The sequence below is a fragment of the Lepisosteus platostomus genome, chromosome 15 (genome assembly GCF_059453375.1).
Source record: "Lepisosteus platostomus isolate fLepPlt1 chromosome 15, fLepPlt1.hap1, whole genome shotgun sequence".
NCBI lineage: Eukaryota > Metazoa > Chordata > Actinopteri > Semionotiformes > Lepisosteidae > Lepisosteus > Lepisosteus platostomus.
The window spans coordinates 5025491-5044242 of NC_142625.1; the positions used below are offsets into that span (position 1 = coordinate 5025491).

The 18752-nt window shown below is 39.6% G+C and overlaps 1 protein-coding gene and 1 long non-coding RNA gene across 7 annotated transcripts in view; one reads left to right on the forward strand and one right to left on the reverse strand.

The window, feature by feature from the left end:
• The window catches only part of LOC148647728 (uncharacterized), a 492485-nt gene that overhangs the window by 348355 nt on the left and 125378 nt on the right, over positions 1–18752 (forward strand). The gene's annotated exons all lie outside the window — the stretch shown is intronic.
• Positions 1–18752, reverse strand: part of LOC148647738 (uncharacterized) — a 187194-nt gene that overhangs the window by 105752 nt on the left and 62690 nt on the right. For 3 of the 6 annotated variants that reach the window (XR_015926655.1, XM_088607661.1, XM_088607660.1), the window contains 6 exons: positions 15314–15433; positions 14850–14953; positions 12650–12752; positions 8496–8618; positions 7748–7840; positions 5492–5628 (listed from right to left, as the gene is read on the reverse strand). The exons of the other annotated variants lie outside the window; for them this stretch is intronic. Coding sequence is in view for 2 of the 3 variants with exons in the window: in XM_088607661.1 (XP_088463787.1) it covers positions 5492–5628; positions 7748–7840; positions 8496–8618; positions 12650–12752; positions 14850–14953; positions 15314–15433 (680 nt within the window). In the remaining variant the exon portion in view is untranslated. The remainder of the gene's footprint in view (positions 1–5491; positions 5629–7747; positions 7841–8495; positions 8619–12649; positions 12753–14849; positions 14954–15313; positions 15434–18752) is intronic. 6 annotated transcript variants of the gene reach the window in all.

Sequence of the window (18752 nt, forward strand, 5' to 3'; positions counted from 1 at the left end):
TCCAAGAAAGAATTGAGACAAAAGAGACTATACTTTATACAATAAAGAGAAGTGGTATCTAAAGAACATCGGATTTGATGACACACTTCCCACTTCTCTTTTTGGGTATTTATTTTTTAATTTTTTAATATTCTTAACCTTGTTCTTTTTTTCTTTTCTTCATCAGTACCTATTGAAAGGACCACTTGTCTACTGTTACCTTCTTCACATTTCCAAGCTGATGGGTTCTCTTCATGTCTCCTGTTAAGTTGTTAAGTTGTACTGTGAGCCTGATGGACTGTAAGTGGTCCTGCAAGGTTCTGTCCCTAAATAATGACTGTGAAAGACTGCTGTTCACTGGGACAGTGTAGAATGGGAAACCAATCATTGATTTACACAAAATGCTGCTCCAGAGTGATTAAACCCGTTTCTCCTTCTGCTGAACACTGGACTTGCTCTGCATTACTTGCTAGGGTTTCATGTTTCATTTTGTGTCATTTCAAGCTGTACTGTACTGTCTGTACGTCAGACTGTATCTGTCATTGTGTTTGGCAGATGCCCAAAAATACTGTATAGCAGAGATATGCTGAGTCATTCTTCTGACTTTGCTATGTCTCTGTCTTACTCAACGTCATAATTGTTCAGTAGTACAAGCAGGGAGCTGCGGCAGCATGCGCAGGAAGCAAAGGAACAAGTGAAGGTTTATTCCCTGCTGAAAAGAGAATAGAGAAGAAACACAATGTTTCAGCTGTGGAGCCTTCTTCGGGTGTCATAACTGTTATGTTTCTATTGTTAACTGAATACTAGTTCCACTAGACTAGATGCTGTTATTGGTCCTCCAGTAGCAGATTGTAAAATCAGTCCCTTCCGGACAGCTTGGTATTCTGGTTTATTTAGGTATTTTGTGTGTCCTTCTTTTTGTAGCATCACACAGTAATTCCAACTCTGGTAAAGATGCAAAAGGAGCTTTATTTAACACTTGCTCTTGATTTGTAGTGAACAAATAAATTCTGAGAATAGTCTGGACCTTTTATATTTAACTGAAATTGTTTTCTGGATTTATCTCGGTCAATTCAGTTCAACTTGCACATTGTTTTACACAAATTTTTAACAGTTGCAAAACAACTTCCTGTTGCCTAGATCCTATCACTACCTCTCTATTGAAAGCCCATCTGTCAGACATCTGCCCATCAGCAACAGTTCCCTTTCCCTACTGCCTTAAAGGTGGCATCTATCACTCCTATATTGAAAAAAACCTGGCTTGGATTCTGATATAACGATGAACTGCAGACCAAGTATTTCTAAGGTTTTAGAATATGTTGCACATGAATTACAGGCTCGTGTGATAGCCACTGATTTGTTTGAACCATTCCAATCCAGATGTCACTGTAATCATAGCACTGAGACTGTTCTGGTTAGGGTTGTGAATGATTAACTTATTGTGTCTGATCATATACAGTATATGAGATATAAGTATCCTTATGCTGCTTGATCTCAGTGCATCTTTTGATACAGTATTGCTTTATCGCTTGCAGACATTGTTGTTTATCAATGGTTCTGTCTTTGGTTCTGCTCTGATCTGACTGGCAGGCAGCATTTTGCATTTTTTCTCCCCCATTCCTCATGTTCCCCCATTGTTTTACCAATCCTGGTGTGCTGCTGAATTCAGTCCTGGTCCACTTGCTTTTTATTGTTTATATACTTCCTCTCAGCCAGATTATATGCAAACATGGTCCTCAAGTTTACTGTTTGCAGGTGATACTCAGATTTACATTACAACCTCTTCCTCCTCTGATCTCTCTGCTCCATCACTTATCCCGTTTGCATGACATCAAATTCTCTGAAGCGAAACAGTGACGAAACAGAAATTCTACTGGTGGGCAGCATCTCAGCGGGATAAACTTAAGGGTTTCACAGTAATGGTGGATGGCTTCCCCATTCATGCGCAGTCAGGAATTTGAGTGTCACACTTGATCCTCTCCTGTCTTCTGAGCCCCCCGTGAAAAAATCGATTAAGGTGTCTTTTTTCACAACAGAAATCTTGCCCGTGTTAGGCAATTTCTATCAATGTCCAATGCTCAGTGCTTGATTCATGCATTTATAACATCAAGGTTCGATTTCTGCTCTGTGGGCTCCCTAACTCTGCTGTCAACACGTTACAATATATCCAAAACTCTGCAGCAAGCCTTCTAACTCACACCAGACCCTGGCAGCGTATCACTCCTACAGTAAGAACAGTTACAGTAAGTCTCTACATTGGTTAAGTTAAGTTAAGTTGCAGCTGCCATCAGGCAGAACTGCTGTCAGAGTCACCAGGCCCTTGCCGCCGCATTCCAACATGCACTGTTCATCACAATGAATCAATTATCCAGCACCCAATCCAGCAATGATCCCAAACCCAAAGGCAAAGCAACCCTTGAGTGGCTTTAAAAGAAGAAGGTAGAAGTCATTGAGTGGCCCAGTGTGTCCAGATTTAAGTCCCATAGAACATCTGTGGAAGGACCTGAAGATCGCTGTACTCCACCACTCCCCCAGGGAGCAACATGGGGCAATTCCGCAAGGAAGAGTGGGCAAAAATTAACCTCACAAGATGTGAAAAGCTGGGTACAACACACTGCAAAAGACATGAGCCTCTAACTGCTGCCTCAAAAGAGCAACTACTGTACATGTTAAATGCTTAAGGTCTCAGGGGGTGACTACTTGTCAAAGCTGGATTTTTCAGTTTTTTTATTTTGCCTTAAAATGTTCTGTCACAATAAAAATGATAATGCCCCATTAAAATGTTACATATGTTTTATAAATCACACAAAAAATCCTGTTTAAATGTGTTACAATCTGATCTTGTAACAGCAAAATGTGGTAGACATCCAAGAGGGGTCAATATTATAGCTATAATCATATACTGTAGCTCTTTATATAATATAATAATATTTACCTACATCCTATTCACAAGGTCCTTCTGCATTCACATTTTGAAATTCTCTGTCCCATTATCACCCATGTTTTCAATGAATCATTTCCATCAAGGTCTGAAGTTTTACTTCTGCTCTTCATCCCCCAATTACAAAACATAAAACATATACTCTAGCCTGCTCAGTAATTATCAGCCAGCAGTTTTGGCAACAGTTGTGTGAACCATGTCTTTCTGTTTAGGGATTCTAATGATCCGTAACCCCGGCGTCCTGGCAAAATTTCCCATTGGCCCTTACCAATCATGGCCTCCTAATAATCCTCATCTATAAATTGGCTTCATTACTCTGCTCTCCTCCCCACTGATAGCTGATGTGTGGTGAGCGTTCTGGTGCACTATGGCTGCCGTCGCATCATCCAGGTGGGGCTGCACACTGGTGGAGGTGGAGGGGATCCCCATTACCTGTAAAGCACTTTGAGTGGAGTGTCCAGAAAAGTGCTATATAAGTGTAAGCAATTATTATTATTATTATTATTATTATTATTATTATTATTATTATTATTATTATTATTATTAATCTGTTGATGCCTGCTGCCTCTGGTTCATTATCTGTTTGCGCTGTAGTTTTTAACCCAAGATAGACTGGTAAATAAATTAGATATGGATGTTGTAATTACTGTCATTGCTGTCACTGTCTGGATTATTTTAAAAACTATTCTTCTATTTATGTAATAGAAAACAAATTGTTTTAAAGGGGTTGTTGTTCTTTCTCAACACAGCTAGGTTACATGTTTTTACTATGTTTATGTTCCATTTTGGGTCAGATTCTTCATAGTTATAACATCATCTTTCATTGCTGCTCTGATTACACCCAAGTTCATTTGCACAAAGTGTAACATTACTTAAGAACTATCTGCCTTATCATTCTGCTTAGATGTAAAAAAATCAGATGAAACTGAACCAGACTCATAGCTCTTCTTATCAACCTCAGTTTGGTTATTGACGGTGCGTTTTGATCCAGATCATGAATATAAAGCTCATGCTAATACAGTTTTGAAGGTTTTTTTTATCTTTGTAACATTCCACTTATCAGTAACAGTTATCTTTAGAAAAGTTAATGCATGCTTATTGTGTTTTGTTTTGTTATTGTAATTTAGCACTTGCTGCTGTATCCAAACATATTAAGCAAAAAGGTTACAGCATGTGCAGACCTCAACTACTCAGACTTTAACTCAACTTAAAAGGATGAGCATATATCAGCTGCTTGAGTTTCCTTGCATGCACTAGGAAGCTGTAGATTTTAGAATAACTGATTCCTACCTTTAAGTTGAATGGTTTAGCTCCCTTTAAGTCTTTTGCACTTTGAGGACTCTGGTCTTCTTTCAGATCCCAATATGTGACTCCAGACACTATGCTTTCTGTTCTGGGGCTCCAAGGCAATGGAATGATTACCCAGCCCATATAAAGTCACATTCAAATTCTGTCTTAAAACTCACTTTTATACTCAGGCTTTTAATTCAGTTGACAGTTTTAATTTGCATATGCCCGTGTCTTTTGGCCGACTGTTTTATTATACAATGCCTTGAGATTCATGAGAGGAACTATATGAAATAAAATTTATCAAATATTGTTCAATCAGACTTCTAATTAAGTTTTCATTTGATCATTTTTTTCCATAAATACTTCTAGAATTTGCAGAGACTGTATTTTGACATGTTTAAAAGCAGGACACCTGTCATGTAGCTCAGTACCAAAGGAGTCTGTGTTTAAACTGACTGAGAACATGAGAGGAAGGAATTATATGATAACTGTATACTTCTGGTGGTCACATATATTCTTTCCAAAGCAGCATTTACTGTATGTTTATCATATCACTTTCAGCCAATTCAGGGTCTCAGTGGCCTGCTGCCTGTCCCAGGAAGCATTTGGCAGGATACACCCTGCACAGGACACCTGTCCATCACCACACACACACACACACACTCGCACACTCTCACACACACTCGCAAAGACTCATACATGGGCCAATTTTACAGAAACCAAATAACCGACCATCAATGGACTGTGGGAGTGAAACAGAGCACCTAGATAAAACCCACATGAACAAAAGAAGAACATACAAATTCCACACATATAGTGCCCCAGGTCCCAGCACTGCAAGGCTGCAATGCTAATCACTGCACCACCATATTGCCCTGCTTAAATACACATTCTTCCCAAATATATCCTTCTACTAACATGACTTTTATGATAACACAGAAGCTGTTCTTCTTCAAAATTATGCCATGCAAGAGAACCTTGTTCTTGGTCTTGGACACCAGATTCTGGTTATGCAATCGGAGCAATATTATAGAGAGTGGCTGTCAAATTTATTTTAGGAACGTCTGATTACTAGACCTCTGACTTAAAACCTTCTCTCCTGGAGCCTCGGTCATGAATAGTCTGCCCAACACTGCCTCATTCTCTCTGCACATGGTTGTAGGGTTTGTATCTGTGATCCACAGCATGAAAACATACAAATAAGGCATTCCAACACCTACTGTAGCACAAATCAGGTAGGTATAAAAACTGATCTGCTATCATAATTTTAAAAATAATTACCATTCTATAGCATCATTTAATTCATACTGAGCTGACTTCAGGACGTAGGCTTTAATCTCATTTTTCACTTCAGGATCAATCTCATGTGCATCTACCAGTTCTTGTACTTTTGTATCCAGGAGTTTCAAAGCGTTGTCCTGCATAAAAAAAGAAACCGCATTGTGTCAGTTTTGAGAACTGTCAACACTGCACATTTTCACCATGATGGTTTATCCATTGATGTGCTGTTTCCAGCTTCTGAAAGCCACACAATTCGGTACTGTGTGATTCCCAGTTGAGCTTGTTTTAATATTTCCAGCACTGCTTGAGGTCCCGGACCAAGGAAACACATTCGATGAGATGACGGACAATGATGGGGAAGACAGAGAAATCAGAGCAATATGAATTCTAATCTCCTGAACTTTCATTTGCAGTTTATTTTCAGTAGCTTCAGGGAACCCTATATATTTTTAATCTGGACTGATCACCTGTTGACGAAATGTTGATCATTTATAATCATTTTGCAATTGTAGTGTTATTACTGTTATCACATGGTGTCTGAGACAGCACTATGTCATTGCAGAAAGGCAGTGTGCTGATGGTGCTAATAAGAACCAGAAGCGTATTTCAGAAGAAGCAGCAGTTGAAACCAGCTGGAAAGAATAAGTGAACAGTTGGTCAGTAAAGCAAGGACAGTGAGAGGAACAAGGGATTTACAAGCCAACTCAATATTTATTTAATTTGGACCCCAATAAAATCAGTCACCTACCCTACTTGGTATACCCATACTTTGTATGTTCTTGATCTTTTTATTCTAGTTTTGCTTAATTTTATTTAAGACTACGAAGTGAGATAAGCGTGCTATAAATTAAAAGATTCACTGTCAGGTTTACTGTCATGGCAAAGCTGTGGAGTGAGCCAGCATTAGTCATGATAGGGCACCTGGTACTGTCACCTGTCTCACCCAGCGTGTGGGTTCATCCTACATCTATCAGTACAGCAGCAGGGAACTTGTGCAGCAGTGCACTGTCCGGGAAAGCTGAGCAGTGGTGCGTCTGCCCAGAGCCTGGGCTGAGTGCAAAGAGGTGTGGACAGAGAATCTGCAGGCTGTTCAACTGTGCTGAAGTGCCGGGAAAGTTGTGCACACAAGTGGTGTGGTTCTGCAGTTGACTAGGGACTCACTGATGCAGTAGAGCAGTTTATCAGGTAGTGTAGTGGAAGGGTTGGTGTTGGCTGGTTGGTATTAGCAACATGTTTGAATGTGACCATGAATGGTGTGCAGTATGAAGGTGAGCAGAAATACAGCAGGAGGAGAAGACCAGTGTGTGATATCTAAGAACCCAAAAGAGCTCGGACGGAAAAGAGCTTTTGAACTGAAGAAGGTATTCTCTTCTATCCTGTCATGTCCAAGTGACAGAAATACAGTATGTGCACAACAGCCAGTGCGCTGGGCTGGCAAGGGAGGAAGTGGTCGTTGAGTTTGTGAAAATGGGCGATGCAAGTGTGGGGGAGATGGTGATGAACTTCGGGCAATGGTGTTTCCTGCTGAAATCAGGGATCAGCTGATTGGAGATCAGGAAGTGTGGTGTGAAGACAGGGTGTGAAAGAAGGGAAAGTTAGTGTGTCTGAGGACTGTGTGTGACTAGATGTGTAAATAAAAAAGAGTGATAGTGAGTAAAAATATACAGTATGTGCAGTCATGTATACAACAGGCTCACAGAGTGGTGGGGCCTGTCTGTTACAGTCACCTTGCAAATCCTGAGTTCAATGATAATTTTTCAGAAAGTTTCAGAACATTTTATGATTACAGAAAAAGCAAACAGTATATTATTTTCAGTAAAAATTCATGATCACTGAATGGTTCACCTCATTAATTTTTCACGTTATACGGTGTTTATCTGTTGAATTAAACTAATTGCTATATGTGTATGTATATTGACTAATTAGTTGAAATATGAATGAGCTGTCTCTCTGTGTAAAAAGAAGAAAAAGAAAAGAAGTTAAAAAAATTCTGTTTAGTTTATTAAATTGAATAATTACTGTTTTTATTTTAATTTCCTTAAGCCATTTTACACCCCTTTATATCCTAGATATGCAACAGATGTCCATAAAGCCCATAAAAAAATCACAATATCATAATCATAATAATGACTTTTTGCTTTGTGTCCATAAGTTTAGGGCAAAATTCTGTCAAGTTAATGTTATGCAGGTCTTATTTCAGAAGCAAAAGCAAAGCTTTGAGTGGTGTATCTTTGCATTGGCATGGCAATACAGTACCTTGTAGTTCTCCACGACTTTCCTAGTATCAGCCAGAAAATTACAGAAGTCCAGGTCTTCAATTTTTCCAAAAGCCATGTTAAACAACTTCAGCTGTAGGGGAACACACAATAAGAAACAATCTGTAAAATTCCTGTAATCAACACTCTTCAAGTGACTTATAAAGCATGCTAAAACAATTTGATATTTTCTAAAATATGTCTTTTGAGCCTGGAAAATTAATGAAACTTTCTCCTCTTTTTTTGTCGTTTGTACCCTGATTTGAAAACGCTTAAGAGAAACTAACATTAATAAAGAGAAAAGCAGCTTAAGTGTTAAATAATTGTACAACCTAAAACTTTCTCCTACGAGTTCAGTGGAATATGGATGGAAACGTTAAAAGCTAATTTAAAATTAAATCACAGTAGTGATGATGCTTTTTGATGCTTTTTGCTCTTTTGACCATAGTTTTCAGGACAGTGAGCAGCACTGTGAGATCCGTTCTTGTTATTTACTTTTATGTTTATGCCGAGATGTTAACTGATGAAAGAATCAGCAAATAATGTTGTTAAATACCATGAAATATTTTATTTCTGTCACTTTGTACAGTAAGTGCAATTCTGACATATTTATGTAAATTGCTTGTCTCCGACCTAAGATATTTTCCACTTGTGTGCACTTTTGGTGAAACAACAATAATTAAAATGTTGGGCTAAGAAGTGAACATGATTAGGACATTAAAATATTTAGGAAATACAAAATATACTACCTTATAACAGGGATGTCTTCCACTGTAGTAGGGATTAAATATCCTCAGATTATGCACACTTGCTTTGTTTTCATCCCACTGTGATTTTGCGTCCTGGGCACACTGACCCAGCAAACTGACAACCTATAAAATAATTATAAGGCAAACATCAAAAATATAGCTGAAAGCAAAATATTTATTCCAAGGTAAAACAAAAATCCTCATGTCAACTAAATGAAAGTGCAGCGTAGTAGCCAAGTCTAAAAAATATACCATATATTATGTTAAGTGATCAATGATTTTGGTGTGGAGGAAGGAAGAGAAAAGTACAGAATACAGGAAAAGAAAAGGCCATTTTTCTGGCTTCTCACAAACCTATTTAATCGAAATGCTGTTTTTTCTTAACTCCGAAGTTGATAAATAAACTGTGGTTATTCAGCATGGTGGTCACTCAGCACGCAGCAAGACCAAAGGACCCCTGAGCCCTTGAGTCACTGCAAACCCCAGGACAGCCCATTCTTCCGTTTGTCATTCTTTCTCAGGCGTATCTGTTTTGTTTTTGCTTTCTCTTATTTTCCTTATTGTCCTGTCTAAACTCACTCTTCTGAATCTTAAGCCTCATGCTGCATCCTTTCCTTCTTTCCTCACGCCCGAAGAAGGCTCCACGGGCAAAATGTTTGTTTTCTTCTCTTTTCAGCATGGAATAAGCCTTTATTTGTTCCTTTGCAGGCTACACATGCTGACACAGCTCCCTGCTTGAACGTCTTTCCTCCATGTTCTTTAATTTAATCTTGCCTCTTCTCCTGCTTTTATTCTCCGGCGTCCGATTGGGCCCCAGGTTCCTCCCTCTTGTCCTCCGTAGCTCCTGTCACCACCTCCTCGGCCCAGGGTCTGTACGGTGTCCTACCTCTGGCTCAGTCAGCAGCTGCCCAATGACTTGGAATCCTGTTTTGTTTGTGTTTCTATCCTCAGCGTCCTCAAGTTCATTCCTCTTGTCCTCTGTTGCTCCTGATGCCACCTCCTCAGACCCTGTTCCACTGTGGCTTAACCGAATTTCAGGCAGGCAGTGCCAAGCCACCTCTGCTTCTGGGGCAGTGTGGTGTCTTCTCAGTTACAGCATTACAGCTTGAGTCCAGAGCCGGTGCCCATACCTGATAAAATGACTAGCTGCCCCGAGGAGGGGCATCCATTGGGCCAAGACCCCCAGAGTTTTTCTCCCAATGGGAGTTTGTGTTTTTCTCTCTCTACCCAGCAGTTAGTCCCCCACACTTAACTCACACCAGGAGTTTGCAAAGTCAACAGGTTAATATAGCTCAGCATCTCCTTTGAGCTGGCCGCTCCATTCCTTCACTATACAGTAGCTCCCTTTTTTTGCACTTCGATACCCGTTTAAACCCCAGCCCAACCCACAACAGTAGTCTCCATTATCATGCCAGCTGTTCCGCTCCCTCATAACATTCTCATTTCCACTGACCCTACACTCTCTGCCCCATGACTGCATCCCATTGTGTCTTTCCACCGTCTGTCACTCACAGTGGTGCTAGAAAGTTTGTGAACCCTTTAGAATTTTCTGGATTTCTGCATAAATGTGACCTAAAATATGATCAGATCTTCACCTAAGTCATAAAAATAGATAAAGAGAACCCAATAAAACAAAGATCACACAAAGGGTTATACGTTTTCATTCATTTATTGATCAAAATGATCCAACATTAAATGTCTTTGTCGGAAAAAAGTATGTGAACCTCTAGGATTAACAAGTCAATTAAGGGCATAATTAGAGTCAGCAGTGTCAATCAATGGGATGACAATCAGGTGTGAGTTTGGGTGGCCCTGCCCTATTTAAAAAACATCAACCTGAGTCTTCACTACCAAAGTCTGGTCTTCACCACACAGGTTTGTGAACGCATGCCATGCCTCGATCAGAGGAGATTTCTGAGGACCCCTGAAAAAGAGTTGTCAATGCTCAGCAGGTTGGAAAAGGTTACAAAACAATTTCTAAAGACTCTGGGCTTCACCAGTCCGCTGTCAGGCAGATAGTGTACAAATGGAGGAAATTCAACACCATTGTTGCTCTCCCCAGGAGTGGTCGTCCAACAAAAATCACTCCAAGAGCAAGGCTTATAATATTCCAAGAGATCACAAAGAAGCCCAGGTAATGTCTAAGGATCTGCAGGCTCTCTAGCACTGGCTAATATCAGTGTTCATGAGCCCACCATCAGGCAAACACTGAACAAGAATAGTTGCATGGGAGGATAGCAAGAAGGAAGCCTCTACTCTCCAAGAAGAACACTGCTGCCAGTTTAAAGTTTGCTCAAGACCAGCTGGCTGAGCCAGAAGTCTACGGGAAGAATGTTCTGTGAATGGATGAGTTGAAAATAGAACTTTTTGGCTTAAATTAGAAACGGTATGTTTGATCAAAAACCAAACACTGCATTCCAACATAAGAACCACATCCCAACCGTGAAACACGGTGGGGGCAGTATCATGGTGTGGGGCTGTTTTGCTGCCATGGGATCAGGACGGCTTGCCATCACTGATGGAACTTTGAATTCTGGATTGTACCAGCAAATTCTTATGGAGACTGTCAGGAGATCCGTCCGTGAACTGAAGCTCAACAGAAGATGGGGCTTGCAGAAAGACAACAACCCTAAACACACAAGTCTGTCAATGGCCGAGTCAAAGTCCAGACCTTAATCCAATAGAGATGTTGTGGCAGGACCGAAAGCGGGGAGTTCATGCTAGAAAGCCCCCCAACATTACTGAGTTGAAGCAGTTCTGTAAAGAGGAATGGACCACAATTCCTCCAAGCTGACGTGGAGGACTGATCAACCGTTACCGTAAACGTTTGTTTGAAGTCATTGCTGCTCAAGGGGGTCACACTGGTTACTGAAAGCATAGGTTTACATACTTTTTCCGACAAAGACATTTAATGTTGGATCATTTTGATCATTAAATGAATGAAAAAGTGTATCCCTTTGTGTGTTCTTTGTTTTATTGGGTTCTCGTTATCTGTTTTTATGACTGAAATGAAGATCTGATCACATTTTTGCAGTCAAATTTATGCAGAAATTCAGAAAATTCTCAAACTTTTTAGCACCACTGTACGTTCTGCACACAATGAACTTCTGTCTCTGCTGAGTCACCTCAACTATGCCATGCAGGTTATACCCCACAGGTGATCTTTTATTTCATGTCTTCTCAAACTAGCTTCGGTAGTGTGGTCCTTACACTTCTCCTACTTGCAATTTGAAGTAAAAACCCTTCTTAGTCCTTAATTCTACCAGGATCTCTGTCCAGTTGCTCTTTATTCTGCTTTTCCCCTGAATTCCCCTTTATATCACTGCCTCCAGCTAACTTGAAATACTACACTATCTGGATTTACACCTTGCACCCTCAGTTCCTCCTTGAAAAAAAGTTTTCAATCTTTCCACCTCTTCTCTAATGTAAACTTAACTTAAGATCTGAGCATAACCAATTTAAGTCCACCTCCATCAGCCCTTGAGCCCCGACTCGCTCTGTTGGTAGAGCATGAGACTCATCATCTCAGGGTAGTGGGCTTGTGTCCCACACCGGGTGCCAGGTCCTCCAATTACCCATATTGGGCAGCAGCAGTATGGGGCAGTGCTGACGGCACATTTCTGTGACAACAGCAACAACACTCACACTATCTGCACCGAAGAAATGCCTGGCGATCTTCTTCCGTATCCTGCCATGAAAACTCTATGGGTAGTGACGGGGGAGCTGTCCATAGGGTCGCCATGGGTCAACACTGACTCGCTAAGAGCTAATTGTGCTCTCCAAATGTCCAAATCCAGATGGGGAAAGACGGTGTTCTAATCAACAAGCAATAGTGATTAAACAACACATCCTGTCCTGAAACATCAGGCTTAAACATGCACGTAAATAGGTTTTGTCTGTGGGACTTTTATTATATGTATTGCTACTGAAATGTCTCTAACTTCCTAATGCCATCGCTGAAGATTGCAGAGATGAAGACCACCTTTTAAACCAGAGATTTTAGGTTTGTTTTAGAATTTATAACAAATACAAAACAAGCGTCAATTAGCTAACAATAAAACTTATTACAACAAGGAACACATTAGATAAATGCATTTTGCATGGAAAATACTGCATAACAGTGCAAAAAAATCTGATTTTAACTTTTTTTTTACCTCTTCAATGAATTTCTCTCTTGTTTCTTTCAGACTACGTATAGTTTGTATCATTATTTGTTCATGCTGGTATGTAAAGTTGTCCTCCCAAACCTGTTTGAAACTAAACAAAGGGAAATGAACCGGAAAATGGGATAGCAAATTAGATTTTACATCATACACCACATTTTGAGCTTTGTTATGACATCATAAAAATAATATGCAAAAAAAGTCCAGTCTGTAATTCCCTGTGTTCTAAATCACTCTTTCTCAAAATCCTACACTGTCACTATACTCTTTATGCTTTATCAATGTCTATATTCACCTATTGTTTTAATCGTCTATTTACTGAACACAATATGGTTCCGTAAACAGCTGATTGTTTTAGTTGTGCAAACAACAAGGAGGCCAATGGCCTGAATTTCTTGCATACAGGACTGGGAAAGTACTTTGGAGCACACCGACAAACAGATCTGTTTCTGCCAAGTGTGTGACAAGCAGGTGGCCGGTGACGTTCCTGAAGTATGTTGTATAACAAAGAGAACACTCTTCCCATGATTTCAAAGTGACAACTGGAATGACCGGGCCGGGACCGACTCGTGTCCTGCTGTTCCCACGAGCGCTTAACCTGTCATTCAGACTAGGCTGGGACATCTTTCAGTCTTTCAATCAGACTCCTGATCCAGTTCCCAAGCACACTTAAATCTGTTCAGAACCCAAATCTTTGTGCCGTCATTAGAGCTAACCGTTGCATACCTAGCCTTCACATTCCCCTTATAGTCTAGTTCATCCCTTTTTTCTAATCTTTCTACTCCTATTCTTCATTTCTAAAACATTTTCTCCGTTTTAATTTTTCCCTTTTTTTTGCACCGACTCGCCAGCCTCTTTTTTCTTCATACCGGCTGGGAGCCAGGTGTCCCTTTTACTGTCCCTTTTACAGCAGCCATATCACCCTGCAACTCACAACTGGCAGCCCACTGAAGCTAAGCAGGTGTGAGCCTGGTCAGTACCTGGATGGGAGACCTCCTGGGAAAAACTAAGGTTGCTGCTGGAAGAGGTGTTAGTGAGGCCAGCAGGGGGCGCTCACCCTGCGGTCCATGTGGGTCCTCATGCCAAGTACTGTAAACAGGCGCCGTCCTTCGGATGAGCTGTAAAACCGAGGTCCTGACTCTCTGTGGTCATTAAAAATCCCAGGGCGTTTCTCGAAAAGAGTAGGGGTGTAACCCCGGCGTCCTGGCCAAATTTCCAATTGGCCCTTACCAATCATGGCCTCCTAATAATCCCCCTCTATGAATTGGCTACATTACTCTGGTCTCCTCCCCACTGATAACTGATGTGTGGTGAGCGTTCTGGCGCACTATGGCTGCCGTCGTATCATCCAGGTGGGGCTGCACATTGGTGGTGGTGGAGGGGAGTCCCCATTACCTGTAAAGCGCTTTGAGTGGAGTGTCCAGAAAAGAGCTATATAAGTATAAGGAATTATTATAATTAATTATTATTATTATTATTACTTTGTTCCTTTTCTTTCCTCTCGTCTTTTAAACCGGCACGACCTTTATTCAAAAGCCTGCAATCGATCTGTTTTTATTCCCTGACCATTTAGATAACCTCACCTTTGCCTATATCTCCAGCTGCAGAGCCGTATTTCCAACTTTCTGCAACAACATACTGTACAGTATGGGATACTAGACATTCCTGATCCCAAATTCCCTTCCACTCTATAGTGTCCTTCTTATTAGAGGTGTCATGTTCTCCGCAAGGTCTCCAAGTGTTTCGATTCTCTTTCACCTTTCAAAGATGTGCTAGTTGGTAAACTCAATGCTCTCTAAACTGTTCATTGACACCTGAGGTGAGGTTCTCCCTTGTACCTTGTGTTTCTGGGACAGGCTTCTCTTCACCAGAACCAGGATTGAGCATCTTTCTGATCCTAAATAGATGCCTGATATAATAGGGGGCTTTTCAAGGACAATATATTAATAGAAATTGCATATGATGCTATGTAGCTGTATTTTCTCATCAGATTTGTAATTCAGCTACTAAAAATTAAACTGAAGGTTCTCTGATTTGGTCAAAAAGCTGCACAGGGAGGCTTGTCATATTTATTCACAAGAGCCGCTGAAGCATGTTCTCAAATGGATGAGGATTAAAAATGATTATGAAATGATAACCATTTTAAACAATACTGTAATCCTAAAAACAAAAGAAGTAAAAAAAAAGCCACCTTCTTCTTTTTAGCTGATTCACTAACAACTGCACAGCATCAGATTTCTTTTTGTAGGAGTATTCTTCAGTTTTGTTCAGTAATTCGACCAAAGTGTGCCTTGCCTAGAAATCAATAAATAAAACATTCAAATTTAACATAATGAATCAATTAAATGATGCACTGTAATTGTGCAATCAATACAATTTAATAATAGTCAAAAGTACAAAGAGAGTTTCGTTGACATGTTTTAATTTTTGTTGCATAAAATTGTACTGATGCTGATTTAAGATTTAAACATTTCAGAATTTTTTTTCCCTTTAGTTTGTTTTTAATGTTTTCCACATTTTTTAATACTGGTAGATGTTAATCCTAAGTACAATCCATTTGAACATATAAACACCACAAATAATATATTATTATATTATATTATAATGTATTACACATATTAAATATATGTGTGCTAAGAGCACACCAAGACTTACATCTTTCAAATAAGTCTTCATATTGTGAAATGCAGGGCTGTCAAGTTCCTCCATTATCTTACATATGCCTGTTTGTTGAAGTTTTGTGTTGAAATGTTCTACAATGTTATCTGGGTCACCCTATAAAAAAAAGGCAAAACACACTAAAGCACACACAGGATGCCATCAATTGTATAATGATCATATTCGTACAGTATCACTAATAACTCATGCATTTTAGAAACTGTATATCACTGTACTGGTTTGAAATATTATAAATGAAGTTGGAAATAATATCCCGAGTGAAATACAATACCTAGATATGCACACATTTTACACCAAGAATAACATAGGGCCTTCTAAGGACAACCATGTTTGTACTTGGCAAGTGCTAATTTGTCTCTTATTTCACTTCATTTTTCTTATCACACAGTATGCGTTGTTGCTCTATTCATTGTGGAGGTTTAATTACACGTTCCTTTAACCCTTACCCTACAAATAACAATGAACTCACATTTTTTTCCGCTGGAAATTAAGTACAGGGAATAAAAGCAAACAAAAAAAGGGAACTCGTGGTATTGTTAAAGATTTCTACTTTGACAGCTGTTTTTGAAAACAGTTAAGTAATATAAAGATACAGTAAACATTTTGATCTTTCAGAATGAAATACAACACAAGTCATCTCCCTTCTGTCTGCCCCAATGTGACTGTTCATATGTATCTTACTCGTTTTTATTATTGTCACTGGGAGGGGTGGGAGGGATCACTTGCTCTCTTAATTGCCCCACCCAGATTGTTAGGAGCAATGTTTGACAGCATTTATGTAGCTGTCTTTGGTCCAGGAAGCAACTAAATATGGAGGAAGATGAGCAAATGGAGCAAGAATAATTTACTAAAATTCACTTTACTGCAGACCACCATATTTTGTACTCTGGGCATCCAGGAGCCATTCCTTTCTGGAATACAAACATTCCGGAATCTCCTGAGAAGTACAGACAGGCCTGATTCACTGCTGCATGTGAAGCTAACCTTTGGGCCAAGTCTCAGATAACAGATTTTGTTATCTCTTACTTGGTAAACACACTAGAAATAAATATTTTAAACCGAAAAAGAAGCAACACAAGCTCTTCACTTTCTATCTCCAGAAGTATTTTTTTTTCAAATACTATACTAAATCTGAGTTGATCAGTTGTTTTGACTTTTTTTGTGTAAAGTCAGGGCATGACATGGTCACCTTCCAAAATAAAATCATAAAATGATGATAACATTATAAAAAGCACAAAAGTTCCATAAGCTTTATTGATATTAAGCTTTAGGCAATAATAGAGCAGCAGATTTATGGTGTTTAGGCTTTAAAAACAACTTTTCTAGCCTGTAGGAGGCAAAGAGATCAACAAAGATTGATTGACAGTCAATAAAATAGACAATAAAACTTTTGTTTTTCCTTAGGCGTTCTCTTTAGCCACCTATAAACCTCTCCTGAGTCTGAATCGTCAGAATTCACTGAATCACAGCTTGCTTTGCCCCAGGGCAGCCAAATTCACAGCAAAGCTAAATTGAGTCTGTACCAAACACTCCTTACCCCTTTCTGTACAACTACTACAATAACTATCAGCTTTCTTTTAATTGTTATTGAACACAGTATTAAGGTAAGGCTTAAGGTTCATATAGTTTTGGTTTTACTTTCACAATGATATTTTTAGTGACAGCTATTTTCACATTAGTAAAATGTAGTAGTGATGAAAAATAAGGGGATATCGCAGACATGGTGCTTAGTAGGAACATTTTAAAGGATTTTAAAATATTTTAAAGGATGGGGCTTTTGTAATAATTTTTTCACTGTACCCTCTTATTGGTCCTGTCTTCCAGAGCCAATTTCCACCTGGAATTTTCTGTCCTTAAATATTTTATTTCTGCAGCAGAACACAGCAGAGGCCTGGTTCAGGTTTTGAATTGAAATTTCTTTTCTCTCTCACTGTGTCCACTCACAAGACAAAAATATACAGAAAAAAACAGCAAACATTTTTTTTCTGTCTTGAAAGATCGTTTTTTTTTTTTTCAATTTTGGGGCCTGCCAGAAAGCTGAAGATGCCTGTAGACCTTGCCCTAAGTGTCTACTAGCATGGATAGAAATTTAGGACAAATTAATCAATTAGAAAAAAATGGAATGAAATTTCTCATATCACCAGAAAATGTATAAAAATGATTGAAATTCAATAAAAATCTGTAAAAGCTATTGCAGTTGCTATAGAAAGCCTCTAGGCACTGCTGGAGACTTTTTCTGCTGTTAGGCAGTGACAAAAACCCTCTAGAATACCCTCCAGGTGTGAAAGGATGACAACTGATAAGAATCTGATTGATTACAACCTGCAGTGTCAATAATTGATAGTTGGATTACAGCCAGAATACAGCCAGAAGCTCCCATCTGGCCACAATGGCGCCGTTATCCTGTGTAGCTTTGTCCTTAAACTACTCTACTCAGAGGAAGTCCCATCCCCAAGGCCTCCAAATGGCTGAAAATACAATGAATGACAGTGTTTTCAACTAATCAGACCAGCTTTTTTGAAGTGGTCATTTGAAAATTCAGGACCTTTCAGTTTCCTCCAAGCCTGGGGATGAGTAAATTTAGACTTGGTGGATGCAGTATAGTTCTGCTCCTACAGATGTCCCTAACAAGGTAAAAACATGGGATATTATTTTTGTTTTTGCTTTTGCGGTCTTGGTTTGCTGGGATATCTACAGTATTACTTATCGACCCACTTTGAAAGTTTGCTGAACTGCGCCACCTCAAAAAAAAGTGTTATTGTGATCGATTGCCTTGGTGTATTTTGGTCCTGAACAAGGTTTTGTGAAGCCCCAGTTTTCTATTTTCGTTTGATATAATATATAAGGTTTTCTGGAAAGATTTTTTTTTTTTGGTGAAATATTATGAAATGTGCTCTGTGGTACTTATTGTTTATCACCGGTTTATTATGACGAAGGTTTGTAATGGTGAAAAAAAGCCTTTTCTGGGTTCTGCTCACATAGTTAGATCCAAAGGATATTAGAGAACACTTGTAAGTTGTTAAACTTTGCTGCTGGTGTTTATCTTCAGTAAATATTGAAGACGCTCGGACCTGCCGGCGATTCTGCATACCTGCTGGCTCTTAGGAGCTCAATGTCGCAGTATCGATCTAGTGGAGAATAATACCTTGAATAGGCTGATTAAAGATGGGAAAGATCAGATGATCGACACACAGACTGGTGGCCAGACCTCGTTTCCGCAGAGCAGGCCGGAGGCTGACTGCTCCTGCAAATGTTGCTGTCTCCATGGCAACAGCAGCCCAGACGTATCACTGCCCCTCCCAAACCCAGCCGCAGGGACCTGAAGCCCTGATACCCAAACCCCCTCTGGGATTGTGAACCACATAACCGCGAAAACGGCTAACCTTTTTTCTTCTCTCCTTGACCTAATTAACAA